The sequence below is a fragment of the Berghia stephanieae genome, chromosome 13, assembly GCF_034508935.2.
Source record: "Berghia stephanieae isolate SIO BIC M18660-M18661 chromosome 13, UCSD_Bste_1.3, whole genome shotgun sequence".
Taxonomy (NCBI): domain Eukaryota; kingdom Metazoa; phylum Mollusca; class Gastropoda; order Nudibranchia; family Aeolidiidae; genus Berghia; species Berghia stephanieae.
Window position 1 is genome coordinate 25,776,566 of NC_088372.1, and position 24,778 is coordinate 25,801,343.

Consider the following 24,778-nt stretch of genomic DNA (forward strand, 5'->3'; position numbering starts at 1 on the left):
ATAGTACAAAACCACTATTCAGTATCAGATACTGATTAGTGCTAGCCATATATATATATAAGTTATGACGTGTGGACTTGGGATATTTGAAGCAGGACTTCATAAGCTCCTCGGGCATAATATGCTTAATGCGAAGATAATAATTTTTATTGATTACATCATCTGAATGTAAGACATTTTTTTTCTTGCCGATATTCTGTCTATTTTTCTATACAACAAGGAAATAAAACAATTTAAATAATTGATAAAAATTAAAATAAACATTCACGTTAATAACTGTACTTATTTAAAGAGAAAAACAGTAAGGCCGTTTGCCAAGAGAGAGAGAGAGAGAGAGAGAGAGAGAGAGAGAGAGAGAGAGAGAGATAAAGAGAGAGAGTGAGTGAGAGAGAGAGAGAAAGAGAGAGAGAGAGAGAGAGAGAGAGAGAGAGAGAGATTAGGATAAGGTGGAGGGAGACAGAGAGAGATTAGGATAAGGTGGAGGGAGAGAGAAAGAATATAAAAATATTTGTTCAAACACAAAGATTCTAAATTAAAAGAAAGGAGAGAAAAAAAAGAAAGAAACAGCTAATTATGAACTATAACTTTTAAAAATATACCAATGTATTAATACCTATACGTTGTTTTGTTGAGGTATTTCAGACATGCCATTCCCAAAATATTACGAATTCAATAATTATACACAATATTATGACAAAACATCAAAACATAAATGCAAAATGATAGCTACACAAATGGATATTCGACAATGACAAAACTGAACGTCCGTTTCACAAGTTTTGTATCAGCAGTTTTTTTACGATATTTTATAAGTATTTTAATCAAAGTTATTTCTTTGTAAAAGGCACACACGGTTGAGTTTAACAAAGTCATAAAACATAAATTATCACAAGGATTAGAAAAGATGCATAATACAAAACAACTTAACTCGCAAAAAAAAGGGAAAATTAAACTCAATGAATATTTAACACGGAATCAAAACTCTCACTTATTAACATGTAGTAGATATTGCTGAACTGTGACAACCTTTTTTTTTTCTTTCAATTTTGGCCAAATTAAAAAAAAAAGAACAAAAAAAAAAATAAAAATAAAAAATAAATAATAACTTTACATCAATTATAGATGAAATCAAAACTACCCGTGTCAAAAAGTGTTTGCAGAAAATGTGTTGGCATTTTTTTTTCTTTCATCGTGTTTTGGTGATAAACGTGAAAATCCGAAACGTCCATAGTAATTGTCTTCGTTTAATAAATTGAATCTTACAATTCAATATTTATCACTATTATTTTCCTTCGAGCTTCGAGCTTCAAGCAGCAATATATTTTCATTCATCAGATTATGTTAGGTGAGGAGAAGGCCGTGAAAATTTAGATAAAAGAGAAAGATATATTCTAAATAAAGATTAACATATTAATTAGATATATAACTCTACTGACGACGTATGCTTATTTGCAGGGCTAAATGACCCGAATATATATATATATATATATATATATATATATATATATATATATATATATAATATATATATATATATATATATATATATATATATATATATATATATAATATATATATATATATATATATATATATGGGCTCATTGTTGCAATGAGAGAATTATGTCAAAACCAACGCAACATATTGTCCATTATAACAATGTTAAATAAGCCCATAATTTTGCGCTCGCCTATCAAAACTCTAAACGCTTTGCACATTGGATTCTTGATGTAGTCAGAAAATCAAATATTAAATTTGATAATATTTATCTTTCAAATCAATAATACTCAAAGTGAAATTTGCATTTGATTTATCTGAAAACCAGAATTTTGATATTTTTTAATGTTTTATTCATAGGGAACAAGAAATATATTATAATAATATACAATAAGCTAATATCTTCAATTGTTGACTTCTAACATACAAACATAATTATATGAGATGGAATGTCAAGCTTTTTTTTCTTCTGATTACAGCTATTGATATTGTTGTCAATAATAGAGTATATTGCATCACATTATATGATATCACATACCTAGTATAATATCAAAATAAAGGCAAAGTGTTTATAGCTTTGTGTTTATTTTTAAAACTCTGAATAATTAATTAATGTATTAAATCGTTATTAGTTTAACTAAATAAGCAATAATTTTCATCATCATTACTATAATAATAATAATACTACTATAATAATAATAATAATAATAATAATAATAATAATAATAATAATAATAATAATAATAATAATAATAAATAATAATAATAATAATAATAATAAAAATAATAATAATAATAATAATACAATAATAATAATAATAATATATAATAATAATAATAATAATAATAATAATAATAATAATAATAATAATAATAATAATAATAATAATAATAATAATAATAATAATAACTGTCATCATCATTTTCATTATCATAATCATAATCATCATCACCATCATCATCATCATCATCATCATCATCATCATCATCATAATTATCATATATCATCATTATCATCATCATCATCATGAATATCATCATCATTATCGTTATTGTAATCGTTATTGTTATTATTATTATTATTATTATTATTATTATTATTATTATTATTATTATTATTATTTTATTATTATTAATATCATCATCATCATCATCATCATCATCATCATCATCATCATCATCGTTATCATTATTAAAACGACAGAGGGTGCAATCGGGGAGAGAACGGGTGGATTGGGATGTGGGTGTGAATTAATTTGCATCAGACTGGAGGATTGAAAGAATACGGCATATTGTAAAATAAAAGAAAACACTAGATATTGTTTTGGTAGCATTTCCAAACAAACTGACCTATAGTTCTGACGGGTTCTGTGGTCGGAAAACGTGGCCTTCAAAAATCGACCCATTAAAACGACCCTCATCTTGTTCACATTTTTCCAACCTGGGACTATTATTTTAAATATTCCTAGTTGTTAAGAGTTTTTTTTTCTCCACAAGATGAGGTCATTCAAATCGATCAATACGGGAAACACGAATTTTTTTGGGTCAAAACTTTCAAAATTTGTTGCTTTTTTTTATTCAGAACGGTAGAATTGAGATGATGTGGGAAATTAAATACAATATCAATAAAGTAGTTAGAGACACTTCATTGAATTGGATGTTTTCATAAAGAAATATTGTTTGACTGATATATCCCATTATGAGATGTAACAGAGCACAATATGCACCCTATATTATGATAAGAGGATTGATATATTCAATTTCTTAGAAGCGCTTTTTATGAAGTACAAACTTTTATTTACGTTTCTTTTTTTTTCGTATTTTTTTCGTGTCGTTTTGTGTGTGTTTTTGTTTTGTTTTGTGGATGAAAGCGAATTTCGTCCGATCGACTAGAACGGTGCTAATTTCAACATTATTCAAAATAATAAATAAAATTTGAAATCAAGAAATCAAAGTTCCTTTCCATGAAAATTTTAAACAGACATAATATAAAGCCCAGCAGAGAGAAACGAAGTACAGAAGAGAGCAAAATTTTTTAAATAATAAATCTAAACAAACAAAAGAACTGAAACATAATATAAGAGACGAGTTTTCTTTGCCCATGGTAACTGGTCGTGTTAACTCACTCGATCCTAAATATTTTTGCTCCGTTTCAAAATTGGGGAAAAATGTATTTAAAATGAGCATGCACATAGTTTTATTAAACTATTATTAACATGCAAAACCTTAGCAAAACATTAGCTTTGATATTGCGCCTATAATTTGTCTTAGAAAAAAATGTAACGAATTGGCATGGGGTAAAAAGTAACCCTGGTAAACTACGGATATAGTCGGTGTTAGGGTTGAGTGAGTTAAAGGTGTGATGGCCTGATTGTGTCTATTATGGTTTGTTTTATATTTCTTTTCTTAAATGAGTGAAACGATCTAACCAAAGTATTACTCAGGACAATCAGTCAAAGATTTGAAAGCGTAGTTTATGTGTGTCAGTATCAGCATTAGATATATATAATCGTTTTTATCATTAATAATATTATAGGAATGTGTCATGGAATGGTATGTACAAGTGTGTCAATTTTGATTGGAACAAACAAAGGAGGGGGGGGGAGGGGGGGTGTTGTTGTGGCGATCATAGTCTCCCTTAACTCATAGCCTGGCGCTTACCTAAACATTACGATACCAGATAATGTGGAAGATTCGGGTTTCCCTTTTTGCCAACAAAACGTGACACGTGTGTTGACAAAAGAGAAACCCGAAACGTCCACATTATAATTGTGGGTGACCGACGCCTTGTTGTATTGTGACTCGATTGTCTAGTTGTGCCAGGCTATGGGATGAGGAATTCTACGATTCGATGGGGATGAATCACAATAGTTTTCAAATCTATCGTTTTAATCAGAAAGGCGGTATCTGTCAACATCATTAAACATTTTTCCATTTTAATCTTGATATCTTTAGTGGAATAGAAAAACAGTTTAAAGTGGTTGAAAGGTGATGCCATGAATTTAGTCTAAAAACTCACAACATTCACCAAGTAAAATTTAAACTAAAATTTGTGATAAAATAGAAGTAAAATTTAGACTTAAAATATAAAAATTTGTGATAAAATAAACAGATTAATTGAGGGAAATGAGTTTTGGTTAGAATTTTAAAAAGCCAAAATTTCTAAATATTAAAAAAATTGTGAGAAACTGGATTCTTCACATATCAACAGATTGGTTGAGTGGTTCATATTTCTTGATTTCAAATAAAGCAATCTTTTATATTATATCTTTTTTAAAATATTTGATTGATATATTATGGGAGAACTACTGACTTCTTTAATAAAAGTATTATAAAGAAATGCTGAATGTCATTGTCATGTACCGCCTGGCCTATTCAAAACGGGAGAATTGATGAAACTATTAACACGTTACCAGTCGTAATCTGAAAAAAAAACGTGTATTTTTTTTAAATGGCCAAAAAAATAGTACTTTAAATATTGATCGATTTAAATGACTCTCAGCTTGGCAAAAAAAAACTCTCGAACCTGGGACCTCGCGTGATTTTGTAAAGCTCCTCGTGGGATACCAGGTTTGGGAGTTTTTAAAATGATGAGGGTCATTTAAATCGATAGATATTTGAAGGACGGTTTTTTCTGGCCAATTTTTAAAAAAAAACGTGTCTTTTTACAGTACGGCAGTCAACTCAACTGGCTATAAAGAATAAACAAAACAGCAAAATACGTGAAGTTTGTCATTGGCAATCAAGGGGAAAATAAATTGTTCTTGGGTAAGAAAAATCATATTTACATATTTATCACGTAAAGTATTTTTTTTTTAAATGTGACCCATCGTCTCAAAACGGTATTATGTCGGAACGAACCAAATGCTTAAAAACCGAATCTAATGTTAAAACTGGTCAAAAATAAAAATTGTCGACATTCGCATCCTAAAATATGGTATCAATTCTCCTCAATAAAACATACAAACTCAACTCAACTCTGATATTTCTGGCTGTAAATTCAATTTTCGACACCTTAACCATCCCGACTTAATACCGTTTTGAGGCGAAGGGTCACAAATGTCTGAGGGTTGATAACAAATACAATGATAAAACACAAATCAAAACAAAATTGTAAGTAAGTTTGCTATAGACAATATAATGCACTGGACATTGGATGAATCTGGAATAAAATATCGTTTAAAGAGAACAAACAATAAACAAACAATACAAAACTAGGGCATTTTTTAACGTTCTTTTTTGTTTTGTATATTCTTTAAGAATTATCTTTATACAGTTAACGGAATATAATGAAATAAATTTATCTTTAAAATCATTTCTATGCTTAGTTTGTTTGTTTTTAGGAGTTTCACAGCGCTAGCTGTGACACTTTTAAGTCATTTTAATGCCATGAAAAGGAATAAAACAGGGGAGAAGTTATAGATATCGGAGTTACAATTCAAAGGGGATAGTCAAATAGTAAAGAAAAGATTCCAAGACCAAAAAACAAAACAACAAAAACAATGTGCTTATTTTGACATTACACATAAAAGTCCCATTCTGGTCTAGATAGTTTGCGCTTGGCAAAGAAGCTCACAACATTGCCATCCGGAAATATAACGAAGCAACACACATATCGTGTGTAACCTTGAACGTATATAGTCTGGTTAGTGCCGTTTAGGGAAAATTACTCATAAACGTAGATGGCAAAAATCAATAACAAAGACCTGAGTGACGTCAACTTCATTCTATCTATAAGCAAAAGATCGCGCTATGAAAGATGCACTCAATTTTTTATATAGCACAATGTCTTCTAAATTTAAAAAAAACAACAACTTTAATAATAAATAGGAGTAAGGTAATTAACAAGAAAAAAAAAAACAACAAAACTATTATCTCAAAAAAAAAAAATAAGAAAGAAAAAAAAGGAACAATTCATCTGACTGTCTTCCTCTCAGCTACGGATCGCTGTCAGGACCAGGGGGGAAAACTCCACGAGCAATCTCAATCCTTTCCAAAGACAGAGAGAAACGTGGAAAAGGAAAACAGAAATAAGGGGATAGAAGACACAGCAAAAGTGATTTCTCCGTCCACCATGGGCGTTCAGAAGACCCCATCCTGCTCAATAGGCTTCAATAGTCATGACGTCACTTCCCTCGTAATGACGCAAAGTAACTTAGTAACTGGCTCTAAACTATCGGAACAATGGCGGACGCCCTTATGAAATATTTCTCCGACGAGCATAAAAGTGTATCCAGAGGAGAAAAACATTATAAATCTGATTATGTTTTGACTTTGATACATTCTGATCACATGGCATATGAAAAGTTCTAGCCAGCATGAAGAATAAAAAGTACCGATTTTCTTTGTTTAACCACGCTGCTGGGCGTCGTGACATCAGACTATTGAACCCAATTATGTTCAAGTTTACTGTTGACTTTTATCGATTATCGATTATCGAAAAAGTCAAAATATCGTTGTCTGGTTTTTTTTTTTTAATGTAACACGAAACTTATTAATATTCATGTGATAATAATTTAACTGTCACTCAAGGTGGAACATTTTACAAAGGATGAAAAAAAAGTTTTGGGAGACTAAAATATAGATTGATGAATGCAAAGGAAAAGTCGATCAATACATCTTTACACGGAGGGTAGATAGAAAATATAAAATGCATAATGATTGCGCGTTTTGCATAAAAAATGAATTAATATTTAGGGTAAAATCTGGAGTAACAAAGATAATGTTAATAGTAATTGTGATAATAATCATAGCGACGATAGATCAATGACTTTTAACATCACCACTTATAACAAAACAAAAGGTAAATCTTTGATTCGACATTGACTAATTATGTCTTATAAAATTTATTATTCCTCTTCCTTTTAAATAACGAATGGTGTTATATTTCGTTACAAATGTAATGATAATAACAAATAAACTGTTTAATTACGATCATAATCATTAGCGATACTGTTATCATTATCGTCACCATATTTATTATCATTACTTCTATTATCATTTCATCATTAAAATTATAATCATCATCATCATCATCATCATCATCATCATCATCATCCTCATCATCACCATCATCATCACCATCATCATTATCATCATCATCATCATCATCATCATCATCATCATCAACATCATCGTCATTATTGGCATTATAGCATCCAAAAACAGATTAACATGGTGAATTTATTATCTTTATTATCGTTATTGTTATTGATATTTTTAATAATATTCGCGCTGAAAATAACAATTAAAAGGCAAGTCTCGTACATCATAGTCTGTGTCAACAACATTTTAGGAACCAAGATAAAGGGAACATTGGATTAACCCATCCCACTCAAAGAACATCAGTGGGGATGATCTATAGTATCTTTCCATGTTATGGAGGTCATTGGTCACATTGGAATAGTATGTGCTCAAAATGACCCACATAGTGAAAAGTGTTCACTTTTTGAGAAATATCCGAGGTCACAAAAGGTACATTTTGCCCAGCATGACCCATAGGTATGTTTACAACTTTAATAAACAAAGCAGCGTGTTTATATCTATTTATTGAGAAATTCCCAATCGTTGTAAAGCAACACATCATGTGATCGATGACTAGGTTGGACGAAAACATGAATACAGATGTCGTAAAATTGAGTGACTCTTTATTTTTTAAAAAGAGGGGAAAAAAAGGAAAAAGCCAAACAATTTTACGACATTCATTCAGCACACTAACTGATAGGTACAAACGTGCTGGGTCAATGGTCCAATGTTACCTGAACCGGACATAGTTTTTTTGTTTTTTGTAGTTGTGATTTGGGGTCACACTTCAGATTAATGTGTCAGTAATATATATATTTTTTTAATGAAAAACATGGTAAGATACACGCCACGGTTAAAATGAAATTATGGTTTAATGTGATCGTTATAAAACGCATCCTATGAGGTTCAATATTGGCGAACTTATTTCTATGGTATTAATAACATTATTATATAATAGCAACTTCAATAGTTTTCTTTTTCTAAGTTGAAAAAAAAACAAAAAAAAAAAACCTAAAACGAATCTGACAAATATTTGTGCGCTTGTAACTTATAGTTTGATTGACATAAATGATAACAAATCACTAGCAGGTTGTCTAAAAATAATAAAGAACTGAGTGACGTCAACTTCATTCCTTCTATCTATATCCATAATTAAACAATATAGAGAATCGAGATAACTCGGGGTGCGCTCAAAATATGTAGTCTAAGTTCATAATAACCAGTGGAAGGATGATCAAAGTCACGTGACTTGTTGGAAAAGTAACTTTGTAACGCTCTAATTTCCACAATTTAGTTACTCGGCTCTATCATAATATAGACCCCCCCCCCCCCCCCCACCGTCTATTTATTCAGATTTTTTTGCGCAAAGATCGTTCGAACCCCCACTTCAACTGAAGTTTGGCCGAAGTGTATCTCCCCCCCCCCCTCGCCTTCTTTTTTTCTCTATTTGATGCGCACTAATACATTTGAGTACTTTTGCTAGATAATGTTAGTTATTTCGAGCATGTCTTGATGTCCCATAGGATGCTTTCTAAAACGATCCCTGGTATCTTTTATAATAGACGCATCGTCACTAAACGGTTTTATGTCTGGAGAACCTGGTGTCTTCAATTGATGCTTTGCAGTTGGGTGACGTCACTTCCCTCCTAATGACGCATAGTAACTTAGTAACTGGTTCTAAACTATCGGAACAATGGCAGACGTCCCTTATGAAATACTTCTCCGGCGAGCATAAAAGTGTATCCAGAGGAGAAAAATGCATTATAAATCTGATCATGCTTTGACTTTTATACATTCTGATCACATGACATGTGAAAAAGTTCTTTCTCGCCAGCATGAAGAATAAAATGTAACAATTTTATTTGTTTAGAATCAAGCTGCTCGTTGCTGGGGGTGGGGGGGGGGGGGACATGACATCCGACTATTGGATCCTATAATTTAACCAAGGAAGATAGATAATGTGCACGTTTCGGGGGTTTCCCCTTTATCAACAAATCACGATGAATGAAATACTACAGACGGATGAGAGATGGGAGAATGACTTAACAACGACGCGATTCTCACATCTCTGATTCGTCTAGAATTTTTTATTTATCGTGTTTTTTTATAAAGGGAAAACCCGAAACGTCCACATTATCTGTCTTCGTTGATGAAATTGAAGCTCCCATTTCTTGTCCTAGTGTTATTTATTATTACTTGGATCCCATTTCTTGTCCTAGTGTTATTTATTATTACTTGGATCCCATTTCTTGTCCTAGTGTTATTTATTATTACTTGGATCCCATTTCTTGTCCTAGTGTTATTTATTATTACTTGGATCCCATTTCTTGTCCTAGTGTTATTTATTATTACTTGGATCCCATTTCTTGTCCTAGTGTTATTTATTATTACTTGGATCCCATTTCTTGTCCTAGTGTTATTTATTATTACTTGGATCCCATTTCTTGTCCTAGTGTTATTTATTATTACTTGGAGTTTCAAGCAGCAACATATTTAATTATTTTTTGGGTTTATTTATTGACTTTAATAACTATAGCCATTCTCACTAAAACAAATAAAGAGTGGTTTTCAAAAATCCCAAACTCCATCTTCCCCATTTTGAGATATTGAGGATTATTTCCCCTAAAACTTCTCATTCGGTCAATTACTTTATCATATTTAAACTTCAAATCTACACAAATCTTGTGTCATTTGATGTTTAAAATAAAATTTAAGTTTCAATTTATCTCATAAATGGGAAATCTAAAACAGTGGAAAAATAGACTTAACGAATTTTGGAAAACCAGCCTTCAAATAAATATACCCCAAGTTTTATACTTTTGATTAAAGATTCTCATTTCAGCATCAGGATGACTCCAATATAGTACCGTTTAGTTCGGTTGGTCACACATGACAATCATATATTTCATGGTTTATTTTATTGAATTCGATCAAAGTCTCGAAATCGCATCTGTGTCATTGATGTGGTTATCTTCTCTTTTTGCTGCCGGGTGAGAGGAAGATGGCGTCTCGTTCTCCATTTCAAAGTCAACATTGACGTCGTCAGTTGAAGCGGAAATGCCTCGAACACTGTCGTCGTCAAAGTCGTCGTCGTCGTCATCGTCGTCGTTGTCTTTTAAATCCATGGACATCGTCGCTGCCGATTCCACATCCAAAGAAAGGCTTTGAGAAATGTCAGGTACATCCAGAGTTTCAGAAACAGAATAATCTTCATCTGCTTCTGCGTTCTGATGATTTGGATTTTCGTGGTAAGACGAATGCGGTGGAACATCTTTGGGTGGTGCGGTGTCTTTGTTTATCTCAGCGCTTTTCTGCTTTGGCTGAGGTCCCGCGTCCCCATTGCTGTCTATGTGTATCTGATTATAGTTTTTGTAGTTCTCGGAATCCGTGTCTTTTGGTACGGAACCGTTCGCTACCGTCGCGTGTACCACTCCGTTTCTTACGGAAGTGGAAGAAGGCGCTACAGTGTTGTTGGTGGTAGTATTTGTAGTAGAAGGGTTGGAATGAGTTGAGGGGTCAATTGTTGTTGTCGTTGAAGTTTGTGTTTCTAAAGGGTGTTTGGTGCTGAAGATGGGCGTGGATACGGGTGATGTAGGTGTAGATCGACCCTTAATATCGGGCATTGGAGCCAAGGCATCGGCGGCCTGGAAGGCGAGTTTCCCCAGGGCCATCATTCCAGCCAATCCGTGACCGTGACCATGGCCGTGGTGCTTCTTGCTATCGGATTTGTCGTGCTTGTCTGACTTGTGGTGGTCCGCTGATGTTGAGTGAGGGAAATAGTAAAAATATATATTAAAAAAAGGTCAATAAAACAGTCAAAAGCCAGCAAATTAAAAAATGTGAATTCAGAAAAGGTTTCAGCATTATAGATAGAATGCGCTTGGCCAAGGAGTTCACAACATTGCCATCCGGAAGTATAACGGACCAACACACAAACTCTGTGTAACCATGAACTTTTATAGTCTGGTTAATACAGTTTAGTGAGAACAGCTCACAAGCGCGGATGGCAAAAACAATAACAAAGGCCAGAGTGACGTTATCTTCGAACTATCTATAGATATAAAATACACGTCATCAGGAGAAGAAAAAAAAACGAACTAAACTGATAATATAAATCTCAAACTATATGAGTATCAAAAGATGGGTGGGTGCGGCTAGGTGGTCTAATAATATGACAATCGCTGGCAGCGCGGAATATAAATAAATGTATTCTTTCTAAGTAATGTTGAGTATCTATAATTGATACTTACTTCCTAGGATTTTTCTTACGTCACCATCTGTGATTCCTCGAGACGAGCATAAACCTTGCAGAATTTGTATTTGTCGCTGTGGATGAAAAATACAGTGAAAAAATATAAATCATTTCTGTGTCACTACTGATGCTATGCGGTGAGGTAAAACACTCACAACACTCCAAAGACGGATATAATTTATGAGCCCACAAAATTATATGTAACCTTGAGCGCTTATTGTCTGATTATATTTAAAAAATTACATTTATTCATCCCATAGGGACAATTTTTCTCTAGGGTCTGTTCCGAGGGGAGACTTGGAATAACCCAGGCGTCAGCCGCAGTGCAGCGCCGCAAATTGAGCTAGGGCGAGGTGACTTGTTCAAAGCCACAGAGTATAGGTGAGTGGTTAACATACACGCATACCATCATCGAGAGGAATCCACAAAGCAGCAATTTGTCTTCGGGAGAGAGCTTACAAGGATTTTGAAACATATAACTCATCAATGCCTAGGGAGATTTGGGATAGATTGGGATCACAATGTACTAGAAGAAAGAATGTTATGACGAAGAGGGTGATCAAGATAGATAGAGAGAGAGAATGAGAGAGAGAATGAGAGAGAGAGAGAAAGAAAGAGAGAGAGAGAGAGCGAAACAGAGAGAGAGAGAAAGAGAGAGAGAGAGAAAGAAAGAGAGAGAGAGAGAGAGAGAGAGAGAGAGAGAGAGAGAGAGAGAGAGAGAGAGTTATAATATAAAGGGAGAAAGGGAGAATAGAACGGTATTTAAAGTACATTTTTTGTATTTATGTTTGAGAATCTGTGTGCATAAAAAAAAAAAAAGGGGGGGGGGGGTGGGAGAGGGGGGGGGGAGGGTGGTTTATTATAAGTCAGTCTCTGCACTCACCTGCATCACTTCTACTTTATTATTGACCTCTGTCAAATTTCGAGTAATTTTCTTCTTTTGTGTGTAGATTATTTTCAAATTAAGGCGTTGCTTATCTAATACTGCGGCAATAAGACCTGTGGAAAGAGACAAAGTTCAAAGTTTATTCAATCTTAGGCTTTCGCCAATAAATCACACAATTTGATGAAAACATACATGAAGGTGGGAAAATATGGTAAATGGAACGAAAAAATAAACTGATACCATTAATAACCAGAAAAAATACAACATTCGTAATACCACCACCAATAATAATAATAATAATAATAATAATAATAATAATAATAATAATAATAATAATAATAATAATAATAATAATAATAATTATAATAAAAATTATAACACTAACAATAATAAAGACAAAGACCAAAAATTTCAATGAGTAAATAAACCCCTCTATAAACTTGACTTCATCTTCACATTTGAATAATAGGGAACAACAAAGTGTTATGTCCAAATACTGGTTCCGCTCTCAATGAAAGTGTGGAAACCAGTCCGCCGGAGGACTGAACACACACACACACACACACACACACACATCTTGTGCAACTGATTTTCTGGTTTCAGAGTGATGGTTTCTTATTTTCCAGCCTGAATAAATGCAAATCGTCAATAAAAATCGCCCATCCTCACTCTTTTGCATAAAGAATTAATTAAATAAATAAATAAATACATAAATAAATAAATGAATAAATAAATACATAAATAAATGAATAAATACATACATTTCCTTATTCATTCAAAATGAGAAATGTGTCTTTAGGGTCTATATATAGTTCGAAGATGACGTCACTCAGGTCTTTATTATTGTTTTTTGCCATCCGCGTTTATGAGTAATGCTCACTGAACTGTATTAACCCGACTATAAACATTCATGGATACACACAGTTTTGTGTGTTGGTCCGTTATACTTCCGGATGGGATTGTTATGAGCTTCTTCGCCAAGCGCATACTATCTATTATTCCAAGGGAAGACTGGAATAACCCAGGCGTCAGCTGCCCATGTGATCATAAGAATTTTACATTTATTGACGACCAGCATTTATTTAATCTAGAAAATAGAATACTATATTATTCATGAAACCAAAAAGACCAGTCCCGATTTTCTTTGTTTAGAACCAAGCTGCTCATCGCTGGGCGGACATGACATCAGACTATTGAATCCTATTTCCGGCATTTCATAATTCCAACGTTGACACGATGGGTCAAGTATCCGGTACTTACTGTTCAGGACTCGAATAATCCTCCAGGGTAGTAGAAATGTGAGAATGATGACGAAGTCGTTGGTGTTGAAAATATGGATGCCTTTGATGAAGACGACGTCGATAATGAAAGAAATGACCACCACGATACCATCAAACACCTGGACAGGAAACAAACAAACAATAAAAAAGGTGGTGGGAGGATGGGGGGGGGGGGGGTATTAGCTTTTATATAATGTAAATGTTGCTGCTCGAAGCTCGAAGAAACAAATAACAATGTGAAATTGAATGTACGCTTCAAGTTAATATACGAAATCAGATATAATGGACGTTTAGGGTTTCCCTTTTATCAACAAAACAAAATGAATGAACACTACAGACGAATTCGTCTGTAGTGTTTCATTCATCCTGTTTTGTTGATAAAGATTCGTCTGTAGTGTTTCATTCATCCTGTTTTGTTGATAAAGGAGAAACCCGAAACGTTCATTTTATCTGTTTTCGTATATTAAATTGAAACGTACATTCAATTTCACATTGTTACTACTTTTATATAGGATAGTATCCACTGAATGTGCTCCAAACATTTAAGATTATTTTAAAAGACCTATAGTCTGCAGATGCATAAAGCCTAAATTTAGGACAAGTGAGCCTTTTATGTCTTCAATAATAATAATAATGATAATAATAATAATAATAATAATAATAATAATAATAATAATAATAATAATAATAATAATAATAATAATAATAATAATAATAATAATTAATGCATGGGATTTATATCGCGTATTTTCATCACTGTGTGATGTTCAATGCATGTTACAAATAAATATACAAAATTTACATATATAAAACGTTTACCACAGTGATATCAATAGCAGCAGTGAATGTAATATCGTATCAATATCATGAAAATGTAAGGGTAAATGGTAGGTAGGTAATGTCGGAAGGAAGAAATGGGACGATCAGTAAGGAAATGGTGCCACAAAACTGTGAAGCCTTCTCTTTAGGACAGTAATTGTTCATCAATATAGTAGATAAGTCAAGGAAGAAGAAAAATACACTGCACCGTGGCATCAAATGCATGCAGGAAATAAGGAATTCACATCACGTTTACATGTAACACCCCTTCTCGCCACGCCTACTACCGGTAGTATAACATAATGAGAATGTTGCGGCTTGAAACTCGAAGAAATGGTTTCTGATATATATATATATATATATATATATATATATATATATATATATATATATATATATATATATATATTTATATATTATGCGCTGGTACATTGGCGGCAAATGCAGATTTCGTAAGGGATTCGGGAGCTGCAGTTTTCCTGTCTTTCTGCATCACAACGCGGGCTGCCAGGTTCTGTACTTTCTAAAGTGTGTTTATTTTGACCTTTGTGAGACCATCAAACTGCACTGTAGAAGTCCATTTTCTGGAATATCAAAGATGCCTTCAATTTGTTGCATGTTTCCATTTTAACAACAATAAGATATGGACTTAATAAACGAAAACAGATTAATGTTGATGTTTCGGGTTTCCCCTTTATCAACAAAACACGCTGGATGAAAGACTAAAGACGAATAAGAGGGAGGTTAGGGACCTACAAGCCAGAAGGCGAGTGTCAAACCACAGGACTAAATTATGTCTACTTACCGCCATCCTGCTCCTCAAAAACCTTTTTCCTGCACAGATTATTTTCAGTAGAAGCTGTAACAATTAAACAGAAAAAAACCCAGAAATGTTGTTCACGATATATACACAGAATACTTCTAATACATATAAAAATGTATACATAAAATATTTCACAATTTCTCGTTTTTTATGTATTTTCTTTTATTAGTTATGCTAAATTTTCAAACATTCTTCTTCTTCTAGGTTCCATGCCTGGTCCAGGCTTCGGATACTGCATGAATTATCTCTCTCCATTCCTCCCTGTCTCTTGCTTTTTCAAACAGCTCTTGGATTGTTAGGTTGGTGAAGCCCTTCAGTTGGTCTATGAGTGTTTTTCTTTGTCTCCCCCGGGCGCGTTTACCAGGTATTTTTCCACAACTTGCCAGGTATTCATTCTTATCTTTCCTTACTATGTGTCCGAAAAAGGATAGTTGTCGATCCACTATTAAGGGCATTAGTTTCCTTTGTTGGTATGTTTGTTTTAGCACTTCTTCGTTCGTTTTGTGTGCGGTATACAATATTCTCTGCATCCTTCTCAAGCACCACATTTCAAAAGCTTCAATGTTCTTTTGTGTTTCTGCATTTGTAGTCCAGCTTTCGCATCCGTAGAACAAGATTGGCCACACGTAGCACTTCAAGACTCGGAATCTAATCCCGAACGACATCTGTTTGTTTTTCAAAATGTTTCCCAGGTCCATGAAGGCCTGTTTGGCTTGAGTTATTCTTGCTCGTATGTCTCGGTTACATCTTCCATCTGTTGTCACTATTGAACCTAGGTATTTAAAACTTTCTACGTTGGTAAGCTGCTCGCCGTGAATCGTTATATTGCAGGTGTTGTTGTTTTTGGGGTTTTTCTGTATTACCATGCATTCAGTTTTGGTGATATTCACTTCCATTCCCTTGGCTTCACTATCTACTACCACTTTGTCAACAATCTTTTGAAGTTGGATTTCTGATGTTGCAATGAGTACCGTATCGTCTGCGTATCTTATATTATTTATGTTGTGACCTCCTACTTTTATTCCCTCCATATTATTTATGCCCCTCATGATTGTTTCTTGGTATAGATTAAACAGATCTGGTGAGGCAACACACCCTTGACGGACTCCTTTCTTAATAGGAATGGAATTTCCTGTAGAGTTTCCGATTTTGATAGATGCCTGCTGGGTGTAGTATAATGTTTGCATGAGTCTGAGGTCTTTCTCATCAGCGCCAATGGAGTGCAGTTGTTTTAGTATTTCTTCGTGGCGTACTCTATCAAAAGCTTTTTTGTAGTCGACAAAACAGAGTATAGTGGGGTCTGAACCTGTATAGCTCTTTCACTTAAAACACGGAGGAGGTATATTGCGTTCCTTGTCCCTCTGTCAGGTTGGAATCCATATTGTTCTTCTGCGATTTCGGGGTTAATCTTATTCCTTAGCCTGTTGATAATTATACGCAACAGTATTTTGTTGATGTGACTTATTAAACTTATAGTTCTAAAATTTTCGCATCTGACTGCACCTGCTTTCTTTGGTATTGCTATGAAAATAGAGTTACAGAGATCTTCTGGAATTTTCCCAGTATTGTATATATTGTTGAATAATATGTGAAGTTCATCAATTGCTAGATCTCCTAGGCTTTTTAATACCTCTACAGATATTTCATCAGGGCCTGTTGCTTTACCATCCTTCATTCGTTCCATGGACATGTTCAATTTCACTTTTGGTGATGTTTGGTCCGCTTAATGGTTCTTTGAATTTCAGTGGTGGTTCATTTCTATTTGGATCATTGTACAGTTCGCCTATGTATTCTACCCATCGGCTTTCTATATGTTGTTCTTCAAATAGCAGTTCCCCTTGTTTGTTTTGGATACAACTTCCTGCTGCTTTGCTTTTCCTTTTCCCTGATAGTTCTTTTATTCTTTGGTGAGCTTGTTGGGGGTTGGGTTTGTATTCTCTTTCGATTTCGCAGCATTTCCAGTCTAGATAGTTCTCGTGTGCCTCGATGCATTTGGATTTAATGTGGTTGTTCAATGTTTGGTATTCTGCAGACCCTCTGTTGCATTTTCGTCTTTCTTCAAATAGGTTTAGAATTTCATTTGTCATCCATTCCTTTTTGCTGTTTGTTTGAGCTATTGGTAAATGCTTTTCTGTAGTTGCTTTGACACACTTTTGGAATATATCAAATTGTTTTTCACATTTTTCGTTATCAGGTTCAAACATTATCCTTGCATAATATCGTTTTCAGTTGAAGCCGTAACGATAGATAATTAGAAAAGATAAATCCAAAAGCGCAAGGGTATTCTAACAGCTAAAAGCATCTTCATGAAATTTTCACTACGAAAAACTTGGAATATTGACGGAAAACTATGCAAATAAACTAGATGTTTCTATTATTCAAAGATTTTAAGCTATTTCAATTCTATTCTGGCTAGTTTTTAAAAAGATTCACACTCTGTATAAATATATTATAATGAATAAGACTTACCAATAACACCAATACAGCCAAGATGGCAACACTAATATAGTGTAACTTGTGGGCGACAACAATCAGTTTCTCATTGGGTTCGTCACGACTCGTCAGCTTGTACACTCCCTCCGTTGACGACGATTGCCCTGTTCTAAAAATACCCACCAATGGCTCGAAGCAAGTTGACAAGGGCTGGGCCGCTGACCAATTAGAATCGGGCAATCCTCTGACGAAATCGTCGTAAGATTGATTGCTATATTTGGCGGCGGATGTGACGTAACTATGACACTGAGAAGCTGCTAAACTGAAGTTGTCCGCTGCCGATTTTAGAATGTGTTGAGGCCAAATAATGCTGGAGTCCAGGACACTCTGAAGAAGAACGTGTTTCTCTTCCTTCATTACTTCATCCAAATGTGGACTGTATTTCTGATCAAGCTCGTTGGTAAATGACTCAATCATAGCTTTCTTGTTTTGGAGCAGATCTGTCAAGAGAAGATAAAATTATACTTTAAAATGTGATAAATATAACACTAACTTTAATTAAAACAAGCTTTTTTTTTTTTTTTTTTAAATTATGCCTTTTTCGCCACGATATCATAAGATTCCACGAAGGAATATAGCTAACTCATCAAACAAGATGTCTGATGTCAACAGGAATCACCCATGTTGTCCAAATTGGGGGTTAATAATTTTGCTCAAGGAAAAAAAAAACAAAGTGCCTGAATCGGGGCACGAACACAGTGCAATGCCTTACCCACTCGGCCGCATCGCCCCTACTGTTAAATGGGGGGGGAGCGATATATCAGTTGGTAGAGCACTCTTTTCACTCGCAAAGGGACCGGGTTAATTTCCGGGTGTTATTATTGCTCGGGACACCTTGTAAAGCGTTTTGAGCATGTTAAGTGGACATTGCGCTAAATAAAAGCTCAAGATTTGTGTGTGTGTGTGTGTGTGTGTGTGTGTGTGCGTGCGTTTAATTCCAGGATTTCGATGCCAATCATGATATTCCGATTAACCGGTTAACTGTCGCACTCTGAAAAAACAAGTAATTACAAATCTGGGCAGAAAACTGGTTCTTCAAATATCGATCGAATTAAATTACCCTCGTCTTGGAAAAAAAAAACCTCTCAAAGCTGAGACATCGCGAGGTGAGAATTACTCATATACTCGGATGGCAAAAAACAATAACAAAGACCATAAAGATTGTATGCGCTTGGCTAAGAAACTCATAACATTGCCATCCGGAAGTATAACGGACCATGAACTTTTATCGTCTGGAGAATACAGTTAAGTGAGAATTACTCATATACTCGGATGCAAAAAACAATAACAACGACCCGAGTGACGCCGACTTCGTTCTATCTATAGATTGTATGCACTTGGCTAAGAAGCTCACAACATTGCCATCCGGAAGTATACCGGACCATCACACAAAACTACTCTGTGTAACCATGAACTTTTATCGTCTGGATAATACAGTTAAGTGAGAATTACTTATAAACTCGGATTACAAAACACAATTACAAAGACGTGAGTGACGTCAACTTCATTCTATCTATAGTGTATGAGCGTAGCTATCGTTATGTTATAGATAGAATGCACTTGGCCAAGGATTTCACAACATTGCCATCCGGAAGTATAACGGACCAACACACAAACTCTGTGTAACCATGAATTTTTATAGTCTGGTTAATACCGTTTAGTGAGAACAACTCACAAACGCGGATGGCAAAAACAATAACAAAGGCCTGAGTGACGTCATTTTCGAACTATCTATAGCCTGACACTGAAACCCAAAAGGACTGGCATTTTGACGTCATTATTTGGTTTTTGGACCGACTAGTGAGTTGTTGTTAGTAGAGCTCATGGAAACAAGTGGTCCCATTTATTGAACTATTGAATAAAACTCACGATTTGTTTTCTTTTGTGGCCAAAGACTGGCATTTTAACGTCGTTTTTTTGGTCAGTGTCAGGCTAACGATGGCTACGGTATAGATAGAATACGCTTGGCCAAGGAGTTCACAACATTGCCATCCGGAAGTATAACGGACCAACACACAAACTCTGTGTAACCATGAACTTTTATAGTCTTGTTAATACAGTTTAGTGAGAACAACTCACAAACGCGGATGGCAAAAACCACAACAAAGGCCTGAGTGACGTCATCTGCATACTATCTATAAGACCCGTGAAGAGGGTCGGGTGGGTATCCATAAGCCTCTTTCAGGCATTCATTATCATCAGCAACGACGATTCAGGCCAGTCAAACCATCATCGCTATCAGCATGGGTGAGGCACACACACCACACCATCCCATAATTCACAGATTATTGACATATACAAAGACAGGATACGGCATTGGTAGCAGTGGCAATATCACTGAGTTTCTGCAACAAAACGCTTTTTTTTTCTCATTTCGTTGAGTGAATTGAACGAAGATGACGTCACTCAGCTCTATGTTATTGTTTTAGACAGCCGTTTGGATGAATGATTAGTTCTCACTAAATTCTATCATTCAGAATATTAACGCTCAAAGTTACACAATTTGTGTGTCGCGACGTTTAATCAGGATGACGAATATTGTAAGTATTTTACTTAAACGCATAGCAACAATAGTCATTCACAGTCATGGGGCCACATGATAGAGAGGGGTTGAACCGTAGCCATCGTTTAGTTGTAGCCTGACACCGACCAAAAGAAAACAAATCGTGAGTTGTATTCAATAGTTCAACCAATGGGACCATTTGGTTCCATGAGCTCTACTAACGACAACTCACTAGGCGGTGCAAAAACCAAATAATGACGTCAAAATGCCAGTCTTTTTCGGTCAATGTTGCCATTATTATATTACGAAGGTTCACGGTTACACATAGGTTTGTGTTACTTCCTAATGGCATGGTTGTGAGCTTCTGAGCCAAGCGCATACAATCTATAACACAACACAGACAATAGATAGTTCGAAGATGACGTCACTCAGGTCTTTGTTATTGTTTTTTGCCATCCGCGTTTATGAGTAATGCTCACTGAACTGTATTAACCCGACTATAAACGTTCATGGATACACAGTTTTGTGTGTTGGTCCGTTATACTTCCGGATGGCAATGTTATGAGCTTCTTAGCCAAGCGCATACTATCTATAGATAGAATGCGCTTGGCCAAGGAGTTCACAACATTGCCATCCGGAAGTATAACGGACCAACACACAAACTCTGTGTAACCATGGACGTTTATAGTCAGGTTAATACTGTTTAGTGAGAACAACTCACAAACGCGGATGGCAAAAACAATAACAAAGGCCTGAGTGACGTCATCTTCGAACTATCTATAGATAGTATGCAGATGACGTCACTCAGGCCTTTGTTATTGTTTTTGCCATCCGCGTTTGTGAGTTGTTCTCACTAAACTGTATTAACCAGACTATAAAAGTTCATGGTTACACAGAGTTTGTGTGTTGGTCCGTCATACTTCCGGATGGCAATGTTGTGAACTCCTTGGCCAACCGCATTCTATCTATACACCATAGATAACCACGCGTCTCGGACAATCGTCATAATGTAAACAATGGCAGTGGTTGGTAAACATCGCAAACTCCACAGGCTTTACAATCGATGGTATCATGTGTCTAAGTAAAAGACCCACTGTTCTACCGATTGACCAACACAGACAGCTATTATGTGTAAACTTAAAAGTTCATAATAATATTATGATCTAGAAAATCATGTGACAACTATTCACCCATTTGTGGTATAGATAGTATGCAGATGACGTCACTCAGGCCTTTGTTATTGTTTTTGCCATCCGCGGTTGTGAGTTGTTCTCACTAAACTGTATTAACCAGACTATAAAAGCATGGTTACACAGAGTTTGTGTGTTGGTCCGTTATACTTCCGGATGGCAATGTTGTGAACTCCTTGGCCAAGCGCATTCTATCTATAGATAGTATGCGCTTGGCTTAGAAGCTCATAATATTGCCATCCGGAAGTAAAACGGACCAACACACAATACTCTGTGTAACCACGAACTTTTATAGTCTGGATAATACAGTTAACTAATAAATGTGGATGGCAAAAAAACAATAACATAGACCTAAGTGACGTCAACTTTGTACTATCTATAAAAACAATAACAATGATCAGGGAGATGTCGATTAATATACACTTGCTTTCTGTTCTTTGGCTTGGACTCAAGTCTATCGCTGTGTCGTTTCTGTTGGATCTTATTGATTGAGCCAATGGGCATGATTTATATTACATTTCCATGTGCTCGAGGTCATTGGTCACATTGGAATATGTGCTCAAAGTGAAAGTATTCACAGTTTTTTAAATATCGAACATCACGATTGGTCATTTTGTTCAGCTTGACTCATGGGTATAATTATAACTTTCATAAACAAAGCAGCGTGTTTACATTTCTGAAGAAATATCCAATCATTGGACCGCAAAAAATCATGTGATTGATGACTTGGTTGTACGAAAACATGAATTTTGATCGATCCCATTTCTAAATCACTTCTGGGCGTCAAGGGGTTTATGAGAATATGTGAGCAAAAGAATCTTTTCCAAGGACTCAACTTTGCACCGCCAAAAGATATCAAAACGAGAGCAAATACTGATGCTATGCGTTTAGGTAAAATACTGACAACATCCACCAGCTACATAAAACGTACCAACACACAAAATTATGTATGACCTTTAACCTTTGTAGTCTGATTGATATGATTTAGTGATAAGTAATCACCAATAAGGCTGTCTAAAACCAAAAGTCACGTCAATTTCATTCCTTCTATAGATAGTTCGAAGATGACGTCACTCAGGTCTTTGTTATTGTATTTTGCCATCCGCGTTTATGAGTAATGCTCACTGAACTGTATTAACCTGACTATAAACGTTCATAGATACACACAGTTTTGTGTGTCTATAGATAGTTTTGTCTATCTATAGATAGAATGCGCTTGGCCAAGGAGTTCACAACATTGCCATCCGGAAGTATAACGGACCAACACACAAACTCTGTGTAACCATGAACTTTTATAGTCTGGTTAATACAGTTTAGTGAGAACAACTCACAAACGCGGATGGCAAAAACAATAATAAAGGCCCGAGTGACGTCATCTGCATACTATCTATTGGTATAGGTATCGATAGTTCGAAGATGACGTCACTCAGGCCTTTGTTATTGTTTTTGCCATCCGCGTTTGTGAGTTGTTCTCACTAAACTGTATTAACCAGACTATAAAAGTTCATGGTTACACATAACTTTGTGTGTTGGTCCGTTTTACTTCCGGATGCAATGTTATGAGCTTTTTAGTCAAGCGGCGCATACTATCTACAGTTTACTCACGTGACACATGGTGAAAGTCCAGGGTGAGTTCTCCCATGACCAACAGGCAGTCGATAATATTGAGGATAACGACCATGAAAAGGATGACTTTACTGTGTAGATGATGATGGCCCTGTCGCCGGAGTCTGCAAGAAGAATATGGAAACGTTTTAAGACATAATAATAATAATATTACTGATGCTATGCATTTAACCCTCTCCTTACCGGCCATTTTCAGGATTTTCCCCAAAACTTCACACCCAACAAACAGAAAAATATATAAATTTTTTATCACTCAAACACAGAAGCACTAAGTTCTTACGATACATAATTTCTTTAGCAAAACAAGCTCTACAACTGTTCATTTTCTTTAAATTCGATGATCCACAAAAGCAATTTGAATAAGAAAAATGTTGGTTGTATCGTAACGAATGTGACGAGTTTCCTGTAGTTGGTAAGGAGAGGGTTAAGTAAAATACTCACCTGTTCTGTCGGTCAGATGAATTGTAACTACACACACAAAACAACATTGTGGGAGCAGACATTGTGATGACCAGTCTTGGGTTCGATCCCCAGTCGAGAAAGATTGAATTTGCATTGTATTTATCTCTCTTGCGTTGTCTCTCACTGTTTCATATAGTTTCATGTGCGGTTATGTGGTCTAGTGGTATGACACTCGCTTTCGGATCGGAAGGTCCTGGGTTCGAGCCTCATGCTCGGCGCATAGTTGAGTCCTTGGAAAAGGCTCTTTACTCACATTCTCTCAGCTTAATCAGGTGTAAAATGAGTACCTGGCCGTTAACAGCGTTGTATTTGTCCGAAAAATTGTAATATCGCCTAACAGGCGTCATGTCCCGTCCTATATGTTAAATGTTGCTGTTGACCAAGGACCCCTTGTAAAGCGCTTTGAGCACATTTAGTGGATATTGCGCTATATAAATCTCAATTTTATTTTTTTTTAATATATATTTTTTCAGTTTGTTATAAACTGTGTGAAGCATTTATACACACAATCACTCAATATAGAAAGAAAGTCATTGATGTCACTTATTTCTTCATTTGTCTTTGACTGAAAAAAGATGGTAATAGCTCTCAATTATTTTGTTTTTATTGAGTACTTGGCTTTATGACGTAACGACTATTTATTGTAAGAGTGCAAGTGAAAACTAAAGACGTCTAACGGGCAAATTGTACTAAATGAAATGATGATGCATTGATTATATGAGGCTTGCTATAAGAAACGTAAAGCTTTATGAAGTCCACTCAGTATGCTGAAGACCGTAAATGCGCTAAATTCACCTACTGATATTAAAATATATTTTAAAAAAGCATGACTGTCTTTTTCACTGGTTCATGTATTGCCCCAGGAAATACATCATGACATTGGCATCACACTCCGTTTATGTATTATGTATTCATACACTTAT

General features: G+C 35.0%; 1 protein-coding gene across 7 annotated transcripts in view; it reads right to left on the reverse strand.

Moving 5' to 3' along the window:
* Positions 1-9,844: 9,844 nt before the first annotated feature.
* LOC144959123 (uncharacterized) overlaps positions 9,845-24,778 on the reverse strand; it is a 256,474-nt gene continuing 241,540 nt past the window's right edge. For all 7 annotated transcript variants that reach the window (XM_078891569.1, XM_078891568.1, XM_078891566.1 and 4 more), the window contains 7 exons: positions 23,373-23,497; positions 18,051-18,514; positions 15,564-15,617; positions 13,920-14,058; positions 12,657-12,772; positions 11,772-11,847; positions 9,845-11,278 (listed from right to left, as the gene is read on the reverse strand). In XM_078891569.1, the coding sequence (XP_078747695.1) occupies positions 10,452-11,278; positions 11,772-11,847; positions 12,657-12,772; positions 13,920-14,058; positions 15,564-15,617; positions 18,051-18,514; positions 23,373-23,497 (1,801 nt within the window). In that variant the 3' untranslated portion in view covers positions 9,845-10,451. The remainder of the gene's footprint in view (positions 11,279-11,771; positions 11,848-12,656; positions 12,773-13,919; positions 14,059-15,563; positions 15,618-18,050; positions 18,515-23,372; positions 23,498-24,778) is intronic.